Source organism: Zingiber officinale, chromosome 8B, assembly GCF_018446385.1.
Source record: "Zingiber officinale cultivar Zhangliang chromosome 8B, Zo_v1.1, whole genome shotgun sequence".
Taxonomy (NCBI): Eukaryota; Viridiplantae; Streptophyta; class Magnoliopsida; order Zingiberales; family Zingiberaceae; genus Zingiber; species Zingiber officinale.
In genome coordinates this window covers 40,368,264-40,381,369 of record NC_056001.1, presented here as the reverse complement: position 1 = coordinate 40,381,369, position 13,106 = coordinate 40,368,264, and the positions used below count along the sequence as shown (strand labels likewise).

The window sequence follows — 13,106 nt, the reverse complement described above, 5'->3', positions numbered from 1 at the left end:
ACTTGAATCTGACTGCTGCTCTATTCGACCAATCCTTGCTTCAATCGAACTGAGCTACCATCGATTCTCTACTGTGTATAAGCTCTTGATAAATAAATGACTAAGCTCAGCAAGTCAAAAGACAATTCCTGTTAAGATCACCTTGATAAATAAATGAATAAGCTCAGCAAGTCAAAAGACAATTCCTGTTAAGATCACCTTCAGTGGTAGCCCTCACATATCTCCAGCGTATAACCTCATGAACAATGCTCACTAGATTATTCCGATTGACAGTATATCTATAGTTCCCTCCTCAGGCTCAGATACATACCTCACTCTCAGCCCCTAAACACACATCTTCCCCTCTTAGAAACAAACAAAAAATGAAAATGTATCCAACAGACTGAGTCCATGCCACAGATAAATTTAGGATCAATTTTTAATGTATACAAAAACTCAACAGATTCCCTCACCCGGCGCTAGTATTGCTGAACAAAACCGACCATACTGAACCACTTGCCACATAAAATATATATATCTATGCAGCATACAATTAGATCTAAATTGATTCATATGGATGGACGACAACAATATTACATTTTTTTTTCTAAACTAATTAAATTAGATTTTAAAAAGGGGGTACTATAACAAGGAGACATCTAAGAGGTTCTAACGAGCCACTAGTACGCACGTGAGCGATCCAAACTCGTCACGTGCTCCCTCCGCCGTCTCCTTCTCCGACGCCACCCGACCCATTACACACTCTCCGTATCGGCCGTGGGCAGTACACCACCCAGGACTGCTGGTGGTGCTCCGGCGAACTTTCCTCCTTCGGCTCCCGCTTGACCTGCGTTGTCTGAGGCTCGCACTTGTTCTTGCCGTCCTCGCGTTCCCGCTTCCCTCCGATCGTCATCCCGAAGAGCCTCGGCCGCAGCCCCAGCCACGGCGCAGTGCTCGTCGCCTCCTCCACCATCACCTCCGCTTCTAACTCCGCCGAGGCGTCGGCCTCGACGGAGTCTTCCTCTTCCCCGTCCACCCGCGTCGCCGGCATCAGCTCCAGTAGCGTCGAGGGCAGAGCTTCCGCCTCCCTGTCGACGCCCTCGTCCGTGTGCTTGGACACAAGGGCAGCGATGTGGTTGCACAATCTCTTCATCTTGGCGAGCTCGCGGCAAAGCCGGGAGTTTTCTTTCCTGAGCCGTTCGTTCTCCCCCACCAGTTCAACCGAACCGCTGGGTCCAGGTGTCACCGTAGGCGGTGTGGACGGCGGCCCAGGGGAGGAGCTCGACCAGATGGCCTGCTCCTCCGCCGAGTTCTCCGGAGTCTCCGGCCGGTTTAACGGAATAGAAACTGGGAGCGGCGCCATAGCGGTCGGCGCAGATGGGGCAATTTTCCGGCGGTGGATGTCACATAGGAGGCGCTTTTCGCCTCTGCGGAAGCAATCATTGGCGAACTCCCATCGATCCGGCACAGTCTTCCGAAAACCCTATCAAAAAATCGCCCAACAAACGCTAAAAATTCAGGAATACAAAAGCAGCAAAAGATCGAGCGTCGCGATCGGGAGCCACTGACATAGGTGTTGAGCTGGCGGACGAAGCTGGAGAAATTATTGTGCTTGAAGTACTTCGGAAGTAGATCCCTGGCGAACTCCGCCGGCTGCCACACGACGAACGTCGACCCTCCCTCGTTCCACGAGATCATGTCGTCCACCGACGGATCGTCCACCAGTTGATACGTCTTCGTCAGGAACGGCGTGGGAAGCGTCCTTTGCCCCTCCGCGCCAGGGGGAACAAACTCCGCCACATCGGCGGCCTTGTCGTCTGTCGGAAGCACGGTGTTCGTAGTCGCCATCGCCGACCGCTCGACGGAGTGCCAACGAGGAAGTTCTCGATCCCTCTGGAAGAAAGAGATACGAGCAGAGGAAAGGGAAAGAACGGGACGGAAGCATCTAGAATTTTCGAGTCTTCTTTAATATTGACGAAATTCTGAAATCTAATTGTAGATTTTTCCTTTTTTTTTTCTTCTGAATAATCTATATTTTATTTTTGGCCAAAAAAAAAACACAGAAGGAAGGAAGGAGCAATCTTTTATTTTAAATATTAAATAAATATTTTTTTTTCTGAAACAGCACATCTAAATTATTCTGTTATAAATATTATCAAATTAACTTAACATTCTTATTAGATGAATTATAAATTCTAAAAAAATATTAAAGTGTTATAAAAAATTAACATGGGAGATACATTCTGTCTTAAATTTTAAATTTCTATTTAAATCATAAAAATAAAAAGTTATTAAAAATAAAAAAAAATTAAGTTATAAATTTAAAAAATATAAACATAGTTATGTAGTAGTTTTGATCTAAAATTACTATATAATTATTTTTTATTAAAAATTCAAATTTAAACATTTGGAGACACTTATGATCATGTACGAAAGTCGAAGGAGTGGATGCTGGGAGCGTGACGCTCTCGCTGACCTTCGAAGGACTCCATTCCCACCTGCAACACAAGTAGTGTTAGTGTCGAGTCAGGGAAGGGTTCCCCGGCCATGATCCTCCGACGCTCAAGTCAGTCTCCGACAAGGCAAGAAGCAAAGAACTGTAGCGTAACTATAGAGATCGCGAGAAAAGCATATCTCCGTTTATGCCTGGACTCCCCTTTATATAGGGCTCCTGTAGCGTGCGTGCACGCTTCTTAAAGCGGACACGCAATCCCAAGTTTTTCCTGAAGAGACATGTCAGTAAAGTGTCCCTGACACAGTACCTTAACGGGCCGAACATATCTCTGAAGTGACAGTGGAGGCTTCTGTCGTATGATCTTCTACCTGACCATGCCGCTTGTCAGCAACACTAACTCTCAAAAGGATGTTGAAGGATATCCCTTGGTGTTTGTTGCTCAGGCGAACGAGATGGCCGCTCGGCTGAGAGTTCCATGTTCCAGTGTCGTTCGTTGCGGGGCCGAGCGGGGTGGCCGCTCGGCTAAAGTCTCCATTGTCTAGCTGTTGAATCTATTACTTGGTCGAGCGGGGTAGTCGCTCGGGCACCTCCACTGTCTGGTTGCTGCATGTCTACACCGAACGGGATAACCGCTCGGCTGTAGTAGCATTGTCCGCGTGTGGTTCGCTCGGTCATGGCGCTACTCTGCTAATCTGGTCATTGACATGAGGTCGAGTAGAGTAGCCGCTCGGCCTGCTTCTACAGACACTTATGTTCATTCCTGTCTTGAGCATCTTAGCTCAGCTGGTGGCTGAGCTAGTGATGATGTCGGCTGTCTTTCACATCTTGGTCGGGCGAACCATTCGCCCGCCCGCCCGCCCTATGATAGGGGACATTGACCGTCTTAACTTTGACCTCCATCGTAACGAAGACCTTTCCCAAGGCGGACCTCTCCTTATCACTGCATCAATCAAACAATTCAAAAATAATTATTTTAATTAATATTAATATATAACTATTTGATTCATATTAGTATATAACTATTAATATTAATATTAATTTTACACTTGAGGTATAAACTCGTGGTCAACTAAACTTCCAAAGAGATTAAATAACTTTAAAATATTAATGTAATATTTTTATCTAAAATTACGGTTTTCTATTTAAATTTTAAATCTAAATATAGAGATGCAATTTATGGTCATTGCTATTTTTATTTTAAATTAAAATTTAAGTTACTAATTTTAAAATAAGTTATTTACAAATATATAAATTCTAGCTAACCCATTTATATATTTGGGTCGAATTATATTATTTTTAAACTTTAGTTTTGTTAATAGTGCTTCAAATATGTCATCACTCTATATCAATGGTGCAAGCTCTAAATGTAATTATAAAACTTTTTAATTATAAGGATGTTTTAATTCTTTTTAAGACTCATTCCTTCTTTGTTTCTTAATATTTTATTACTAATTAAGCAAGAGCAAGTAGTCTTATTCCCTAAAAGGATAAGCTTCCCTGATTGCGCTATTTATCTGTTGGTTGCAACTATGCTTTGGGAAGAATTGTTATGCAAAAAGCTTAATGTTCAATGTTGTTAGTTATTTTGTAGGTGGATAAGAGGAAGCCAGAAAGATTAACATCCAGATTCACCAAGTGCTAAGATAATGAATTTAAGAACACATTTTTTTGCCAAGAATTAAATTAAACACTTCGATTGCATTTGCTATGATGTAAGAACATTTTGGTGAGAATTCAATGCTACAGTCTTGCAAAAGGCTTTAATAATAGCATTGCTTTGTCCAATTGCCTCCAAAATTGAGAAGTATGCAGCACAGATCTTTCAGCTCTCTTCATCTCTGATTACTTGAATAGTGCAGCTTCAGCTAAGGGGAAACTGAATTTTACACAAAATGCTCAGTTGGGTATTCTTGTTCACTGCCATTGTAGTCATAATACAACCGCTCGCCCTTTGTTATGTCTCGGTTTGCAATCAGGAGAACACGAGATTCACCATTCATGCTGAACCGAACACATTTGAGATTCTGTTTCTTCTTTCCATCCCTGCTTTACAATCAGCATTAGTTGCTGAGCATGCAAAAGAGAAATTTGTTAGATTCAATGCAAGTTAAATCACCTTGTGTGGTTGTTGATGCCATTGATGAACCGAGCAATGTTGCTTAGCTGATCAGGGCATATTACAAGGCTCTTTGAAGGATCATTTGCTGAAAGCAATGTCATCATGCTATCACCATCATCATGTTCTCTATTCTTCAGGTAATCAACATCGCCAACATATTCAGTCACAATGGTTAGGTCTCTGATGAACCTATCAGCCTCCACTGTGAACCTGTTGTAGGCAATGACGATGTAAAATTAAGGGTGACACATTCACGGATTGCAAACAAAGACACAGTATATGGAAGATGCTAACCCTTCAAGAGGGTCATAAACCACCATCAGAGGAGGACATTCTCCATTCTCCATCATTTTCTTACAAAGGTTCAAGGTTTCAGTGTCTTCCTTGGACAACACCTGCATTTTTCATCATCCATCACTTTAACATAATTGAAAGAAAGATTGCAACTTAGATTTCATCACTCAAAGTGACTGTTCATAGTTGATCTGGAGCTATGAATTGATCAAATGTGAATTGTAAAAATTCAATCTTGTATTGAGTTTGAATTCATAATCTATGTGATTGAGATCAGAAGGAATCCTTTACCTGCATCCCTCCTTTCTCATAGCAAGCGCAATTCGCCAACCTGGGAGCCATTCCAGGGCGATAAGTGAGCTCGTTGCTGAACACGGCGCCAGTGGCCGTCAAAGCAGTGGCCAAGGATGCCATCTGCTCCAGCCTCCGGCCTGGATCCTCACTAGGGTTGAAAGGTAGAAGCTTTCTCTTTTTCTTCGCCACCGCCAACCCTCCTGATCGCTTCTTTCTCTTCCTGGACCCAAGATCATCCGGTCCCAAAGACCACTGTATCCGGAAGAAATCGACGATCTTGGTCTGTATCAGAGGGAACTCTGTAATCAAAATCGGCAGATGAATTGAGCGCAATGAAATGCAGCGTTGGGGGAATAGAAAAGGGGGAATCAGGAAAGGACTCACGCTTCGGTTTTTTGTCGGCGGCGCACAAGGGGCAGAACCAGAGACCCTTCGGGACGCAGGCGAGAATAGGGCGGAGGCAGAAGGTGTGGAACCCTCGATCGCATTTGTCGCAGAGGAGGAGCTCGTCGTCGTCGTCGCCAGAGTGGCATTCCTCGCATACGGTGGCGTCGTAGCGATACGCCTTGGCGTCGGCCGGAGGGGAGCGGAGGGGGGAAGCGCGGGTTCGCCTCCTGAATGGGGTTTTGGGAGCCATGCGAAGCGATCGAAGAATGAAGACGTAGCGAAGAAGTGGATCTATAAAAGCGCGCGGGGACGATTTGTTTTGGCGCGCACACTCCCGGCAACAGCTCGAAATTTGGCGCCAAATTATTGTTTTTTCAGAAGGAATCTTACAGTAGGAACCCATAAAGACCTTACGTATTATAACCAATTAACCATTTAAAAAAAACTAAAATATATTTAAAAATTCAAATATCAAACCTATATTAATTTTATTTTTTCTTTATTTAACTATATTCCTAAATTAAATTCCACTAAAATTATTTTTAGTCGTAATTTGTTACAAAATATATATATTCAGAGATATTGCAATTAAAACAATAAAGCATTATAGGAAATACAGAGAATCGAACCAATTTTTTTTTTTTCAAACAAATCGAATTGATAAAAATTGAATCGAATCAAACCAAATTTTTAATAAAATCGTACAAGCCGAATCGAACAAATTGAATAAACTGATTTTTTCTAAAAATTTAGTTTAGCTTAATAAAAATTTGATTCGGTCAAAAACTTATGGTGTAAAAAATCGATTTGATTCAAAAATTTGATCTATTCGGTCAATTCAATTTAACCGAATAAAATAAATTTAAAATCGAATCCGAACTGAATTAATCAATTTTTTTTTAAAAAAAAATTGAATTTTCAAATAAATCGAACCGATTTTTTAAATTCGGTTAATTTAATCGATTTAATCAAACTTTTATTCACCCCTAATAATAAGATATTAAAGAAAATAAGCAATGTGAATAGATCTGTTTAATATGTAAAATGAAGAAGATGGACAACTAAGTTTGAGAGCATGACAACCACTATCATTCTCCACTTCCTTCAATTCATCAAGTCTGAACTGTTCCAGTGATTCAACTAGCTGCGTCGATAAATAAAACACAAAAGATGCGAATATTAGCAAAATATTTTGACTCTGGTTCTCTGCAAGGTACAAATCTCATTTTAACTATAACTTCTAGGAAAGTTATCTTTTTTTTTTTTAACTTGACATCAGTTTACACCGATTAATCTTGAACATGACCAACCGACAAATCAAGTTTAGGATTCAGATTCCTAATATAAGGGAATTCATATTATAATTTAGTTGAAATAAATCATAAGAGATTTTATAAGAGATATGAACCATTTGTGTTGGCACAACAAGCAATTCAAGTATTCTATTCTTCATATCCAAGTTTGAAACGTGATAAGATTGATTGGTGGGCTGTTTGTAAAACTAAAGCACGAAAAAAAATTGAGGCACGTTGGGAAAATATTGCATATCAACAAGAGGAAGTTTCAAACACCTTTCAGACTGAGGAATATATTATTCCAACTTTACGAGATCCCAACGGTGTAGTAATCAACGTGGATAGAAGTGAAATTGATGATGAGGAGGAGGAGGAAGGAGAGGAGGAGGAGGAGGAAGAGGAAGAGGAAGAGGAAGAGGAGGATGAGGATGATAATGATGACTTTGATTTTTGATGATGGGTAAGTTTTGTTAGCTTATTTAAAGAAATTTCCCTTATTTTATTGTATATACTGTCTCTTTTATAATTTGATTTACTTTATCTGTTAACACATTATATTTGTTCCTACAAGTCATCAGAGGTCACATTTCATAAATTTCCCCTCCACCCTTTTCCATAATCTTTACATAATAATGGTAAGTTTTAAATTATCCTTTGTTATGTATCAGATCTGTAATTAACTTTATTAAATTATTGAAATTTCCAGCATATATTTCGACGTGGTGGACGTAGACGGCGACCACAGGACTAGACACATCCATCACCTGCCAGTGAGCCTATGCCACCCCCTACTCAGGCAGGCCCATCCCATGTGTCTTCTCCACCGGCATCATATTCCCCTGCCAGTGTACCTATGCCACCCCTTCATCAGCCGGGCCCATCTCATGTACCTTCTGCACCGGTTTCATATTCGCTGCCACAAGTACCTTACCCAGAGCAGTTACCTGTCCACTCAGATCCTCCTGACTCAGCAAGAAACTCATTTGCTAAGTTTAGGAATGATAGAGCTCCTTTAGTCCCCATCGGTGATTCGTAAGTACTATAAAATATTTTATTTGTTAGACCTATCTTAATTATTTAACATCGTTATTTTGTAATTTAATGCAACTTTGAAAATCCGGTACAAGTTGTTCGAGAAATAAATAGAATCGTGAACAACCATTGGGGAGGGGATTCTATGACATATTCAAGCACTCCACCGGCCGCAAAACAACTTTGGTGGAGCGAGTTCAAAGTATATTTTCTTGAGTTTACTTCAATTTTACAGTTTTTATATAATAAAATAAATTTATATTTCAGCGCTTAAATAATTGGGACCCGAATGACGAAATGGAGATACGAAGAATATTTTAAAAAAAATGTGGCAATCACATTAGACATGTATTAAGTCACGCAAAGAGTCGGGGGAAAAAGCCAAACTTCATCACTGAAGAAAATTGGGAGAGGATCATTATATTTTGGGCAACGGAGGAAAGTAAACAAAGGAGTGACCTGAATAGAATGAATCAATCTCACAATTCTGGTGACTCAAGTGCTATATATGCGGGAGACTCCATTAACATAGATGAGCATAGACGGAGAATGGTAATTGTTTCACTCTTTCACAAATTTTTAATATATATCAAATTATTTCATTATTTGAAATAATGTTTTTTTAGACCAAGGAGACAGGGAAGGAGCCTTCTTTCATTGATACTTTCACTCGCACTTTTAAAAAAAAAAGATAACACATGGAGTGGGGCGAGAGCAAAAGCAGTCAAGGTTGGATTTAATATTTATTTTACCTTAATATATGATTTAAATTTAATTAGTTACCTATCATTATTGTCTTAATATTATATGTGTTTCTATTATATCTAATTAATATCGTATGTGTTTTACAAAACAGGAAAAATATGATCAACTCGAGCTAGCCCAAACATGCTCACAAACTGGTATCGATAGTCAGGGGTCTGAGGAGTCTGTTGGCAATAATTTGAGTTTATGGTTAGAGGCCAGTGGAGGACCAAAAGGGGGAAGGATATTGGGGATGGGTTCCTTGAGTAGAACCCAAAGATTAGTTGGAACTTCTTCCTCCACATCAGCACTTACGACCCAAATAAATACCTTGACTGATGAGGTTAGCCATCTGAAGGAAATAATATCGCAAAGAGATCAAGAAAGGGTGCAAAGAGACATAGAACGGGCTAATTTGGAGAAAGATATTAGAGATATGCGTCGACAACAAGAATTAATCATGCAACACCTTTAGTTGAGCTCCGCTCAAAGTCTGAATCCTCCCAATGACGACGATGATGATGCCTACGATGATAACGATGATGGCGGTGATGATTTTTGATAATTTTAATAATGTATGATGAATTTTTTTTCTCATGTTTACTGCTTTACACATTAATCAATGGTTTTTTAACTTTTCAACTCTGCCATTTGTAGGTTAAGTCTGTTGTCTTCTTGCACTGTTCCACTGTCAATGTATGAGATGACTTATCTTTGACGTAGACTAATCTATATGATTCTTAGTTGTGTACCAGTAACAAAATTAAAACATAACTAGGCAATATGAATGGAGTCTCTAATACTCTGACTTTATTTTTGTCCTGATTTGATAATGTTGTTTGTGCAGGTCTCAATTTGGTGTGATCTCAGTGTAGTTGAAGACAGCTGTATTTGTTCACCTCATTTCGGTATTCCTAAGTTCATTAATATGCATTTACTGATCTATATATAAAGTTAGCTTTAAATAATTATGTTATAGTTGTTTAATTATATAAAGTTAACTTTAAATAATTATGTTAAAGTTAACTTTAAATAGTTGTTTAATTGTGTGCCTTCTTTTTGATAAGCTGCTCTTTCTTGTTTTGTCTTCAATGATAACGATGCATAAAAGTTCTAAATTTGATCTATGTACAGTCTCAAAACTATATAGATACATAAAAGTTCTATATTTCATCTAGAATTACATCACACTATTCTAAAATTCTTTAATATATAACGATGCATCCTCCTACCTAATATTTTGCAAAGAGTTGTTAAAAATGTGCTAAAGTTATTCATATGAAATTGTCAACTAATTAACACAATGAAATGAACAATTATTTTAAACATCCTTTAGTTTACATTAAATACCAACCAAAGACAAAACTATAAATTCAGCAAATTAAAATGAAAAATAAAGTTAACTAAGTGAGAAAATTTGAACCCTAATACCATACACAAGATCTCTCTCTCTTTCTCTCTATATGATGTGCCAATTATATTAGGTTGTATCATAGTTACGATACATGTACTTAGTTTCAAAATAATTCTTATAATTTTATTTACCGTTGCTATGAGATGGATGATTCATATCGTTGCTAAATAAGGCTTTTATTAGAATGTTTAAGGAATTTCACATTTATGTCTTGTTTCCAATTATTCTTGTTACATGGTCATATCGTATAATTTTTACAATCTTTCTTGTTACACTTGATCTGATTTATTTGTTTGTTGTTATGTAGGCAAAGGATATTTGATGGGGATTAAAGATTTTGTGGCACACGAAGATGACTATATGTATTCTTAGTGTTCTTGGATGGATGACGGACTTTGTTGAACTTTGTATCAAAACATTTGGTTGTTGAACTTTGTATCATATTTTTTAGCAGCTTGGATGGATTATGGATCTTGTAAACTTTGTTGGAATCTTTATATTTCTTGAATTATGAGTTGATGTGTTGAATGTTAAATTAGGATGTGTTGAAATATTAAATTAGGATGTGTTGAATGTTAAATTAGGATGTGTTGAATGCATATTATTTGTTATTTGAATTTGTTTATGTATTTATGGATTGTATTGTAGAAATAAATTGAATCTGGAAAAAATATTTGATAGAGGGACGAATTTGGCAACGAAAATTATTTGTCCCAATTCTGGGACGAATTTTGTGGATTCGTCCCAAAATTTGGGACGAATTCTGGGACGAAAATTTATCTTATGATTATCAAAATCGTGGGCAAGTTTTTGTTGCCAAATTCGTTGCCAGTTTTGCAACAAATTTATTATTCGTTGCAAACTTAGGAACAAAAATGGCAACAAAAAAAATGTTGTCACCGAATTTGTCCCCAAATTTGTTGCAATATTAGGGACAAACTTGGCAACAAAAATTAATTTGTCACCGAATTCGTCCCCAAATTTGTTGCAAAAATACAGATAAATTTGTCGGGAAAAATTATGTGAATTCGTCCCCAAATTCGTTCCTAAGTTTGCAACAAAAATAATTTTCGTTGCAAATTTGTATACTTTTTTGCAACGAATTTAGGGACGAAAATTTTATTCGTCACCAAATTCGTCTCCAAATTCGTTTCCAAATTTGTAACAATCCATAATTCGTTCCAAAAGTTGGCATCAACCATTTTGGGACAAAAAAATTTTCGTCCCTGATTTTATCCCAAAAATTTTTACAACGATTTTTTTTTAAAAATTCATCCTCAATTTTGTCCCAAAATGTCTTTTTTTCTTGTAGTGGAAGGAGCCATGTTTTCAAGAACTGGACTCTGGATGGTGCTGCAAGAACCACACAACCATATCCAATAGCATCCAAAGCTTTTCCTCCCAATCACTTCTATCAGCTCTTTAACAAACCACAAAAGGCAACTATACTTCTCATGATACTTTTTGCAATGAAATTCAATGCAATTATTTGACTCATGATACTTTTTGCAATGAAATTCAATGCAATTATTTGACTCGAGATTTGGATTGCTAGGATTGTCATTGGACAGGAAAGATTGAAAATATTTGCTTTGTTTCCTAAGAATGGCTGAGTGGCAGTGGAACCACTCAGGTTTCCTATCTTTGTTCATTAAGTGAATACTAGCATCACTAGTTGCTTGGTCACTGATCTTATTTGAAATCTCAGTCAGATGGATTGTCGGATGAGATAACGAGAATGTTAATCGAATTATGACGTCCCGAAAGGGGGAGGGTATGCTAAGATGATCTTTATGTTGACCAAGTCTTCAGAAGTTATCTGGTCAATATTACTTGTAGCCAACGACTAGGTCCTCCCGATCCCTGGTATCCCGAGATTCGAGGCGGATCCAACGAATATATGAGTAATAGACTAATAATATAATAATGAGATAAATGAGGGGCGAGTATGGAAAACGTACCCTAGCCGGCGCCCTCGGATGGGACGCTGGTCGAATTGTCGTAATCCGGAAGAGTAGATGACTCTGATCAAGTTGGAGAGTTGGATCTAACGACGAGGAGTCGGATGCGGTGTGGAGCCGGAAGCAGCGGCGCGAAACCGGATGCGACATCGGCACGCAGACCGAGCTATGACATCGGCACGCAAGCCGGGATACAACATCAACACACAGGTCGGGATAGAATATAGACACATAGGTCGGGATACAAAAGGGCACGAAGGCCAAAACAAGACAACGACACACAGGCCAAGACATGACATATAGACGGGATCAACGCATAGGTTGGAACACAGTGCACAAGTCAGATCGGCGCGAAGGCCGAAACAACATAACGGCAGGAAGGCTGAGAATAACAATAACAACCAAGAACCCCGAGAGGCGACAGTGTTATGTGGTCGGCTCTGACAACGGGGGTACAGGCCTCGATGCACAGGCTGCTGGTGTGCCGAGAGGAAAAAGGGGTCACGTGGACTGCCGACGCACCGAGGGGGAGGTGGCGTTGTCATCCAACCGTGAACAGCGGAGAGGAGGCTACCGACGGGCAACTGTGGATGCCGGACAAAAGGGTCGGCCAACTAGAGATGGAGTAAAAGAGGTGATATTCACGTGAGGGATCAGCGACGTGCGTCAAGGGACGAGGGAGGCGGAGCCAACGTCCGAAGGTGAGGCGACCACGAAGCGAGCGGTGAGCAATGAGGGAGACGACGAGCACTCATTAGCGGCAACCTAGTGGCAGGAGAGAAAAGAAGGGATGACGATGTCCTCATGTAGTTCTGCGTGGCAGCGGTGGCGTGAAGAGGAGAAGGGGCGGCTGTCGGTGTCGATTGGTGGGCTCATGCGGCTAGGAGGGTGGCGCCGAGTCCGTCTGGTGGCTGCGTCGTGAGGAAGAAGAAAGCTCTCCCCTCCCCCTGCTCCTAGCGGCTACGACGAGAGGAGGAGAGGAGCGTCAAGGCCGGTCCAGCGGGGGAGGCGGCGAAGCATAAAACACGAACCCCCCTCGCACAGTACCTCTTCCCCTCTCTCAAGCTCTAAATAGTGGAATGACTAAATTGTCCCTCCTTCTCCTCCTAATTACTACTTTGTATCCGTATTA

At 39.8% G+C, this 13,106-nt stretch overlaps 2 protein-coding genes across 2 annotated transcripts; both read right to left on the bottom strand.

Annotated features, from left to right (window-relative positions):
* Window positions 1-514: 514 nt before the first annotated feature.
* On the bottom strand, window positions 515-1,938 carry LOC122014670 (heat stress transcription factor B-2b-like). Its single transcript, XM_042571019.1, has 2 exons — window positions 1,549-1,938; window positions 515-1,462 (listed from the first exon to the last, which is right to left on the bottom strand). The coding sequence occupies exons 1-2, from the start codon at window positions 1,825-1,827 to the stop codon at window positions 689-691; spliced, it is 1,053 nt and encodes a 350-aa protein (XP_042426953.1). The 5' UTR covers window positions 1,828-1,938; the 3' UTR covers window positions 515-688.
* A 2,136-nt stretch (window positions 1,939-4,074) lies between these two features.
* LOC122014671 (histone-lysine N-methyltransferase ATXR6-like) lies at window positions 4,075-5,790 on the bottom strand. The gene is made up of 5 exons (XM_042571020.1): window positions 5,526-5,790; window positions 5,139-5,440; window positions 4,848-4,948; window positions 4,551-4,763; window positions 4,075-4,477 (listed from the first exon to the last, which is right to left on the bottom strand). The coding sequence occupies exons 1-5, from the start codon at window positions 5,776-5,778 to the stop codon at window positions 4,318-4,320; spliced, it is 1,029 nt and encodes a 342-aa protein (XP_042426954.1). The 5' UTR covers window positions 5,779-5,790; the 3' UTR covers window positions 4,075-4,317.
* Between the last annotated feature and the right edge of the window lie 7,316 nt (window positions 5,791-13,106).

Bases quoted from the DNA above. Each gene is read 5' to 3' on its own strand.
- LOC122014670 (XM_042571019.1), bottom strand. From the start codon at position 1,827: ATGGCGACTACGAACACCGTGCTTCCGACAGACGACAAGGCCGCCGAT. The intron at 1,463-1,548 runs GTCAGTGGCTCC...ATTTTTTGATAG, and splicing joins TCCGCCAGCTCAACACCTAT to GGTTTTCGGAAGACTGTGCC.
- LOC122014671 (XM_042571020.1), bottom strand. From the start codon at position 5,778: ATGGCTCCCAAAACCCCATTCAGGAGGCGAACCCGCGCTTCCCCCCTC. The intron at 5,441-5,525 runs GTGAGTCCTTTC...TTTTGATTACAG, and splicing joins CGCCGACAAAAAACCGAAGC to AGTTCCCTCTGATACAGACC. The intron at 4,478-4,550 runs GTGATTTAACTT...ATTGTAAAGCAG, and splicing joins GGCATCAACAACCACACAAG to GGATGGAAAGAAGAAACAGA.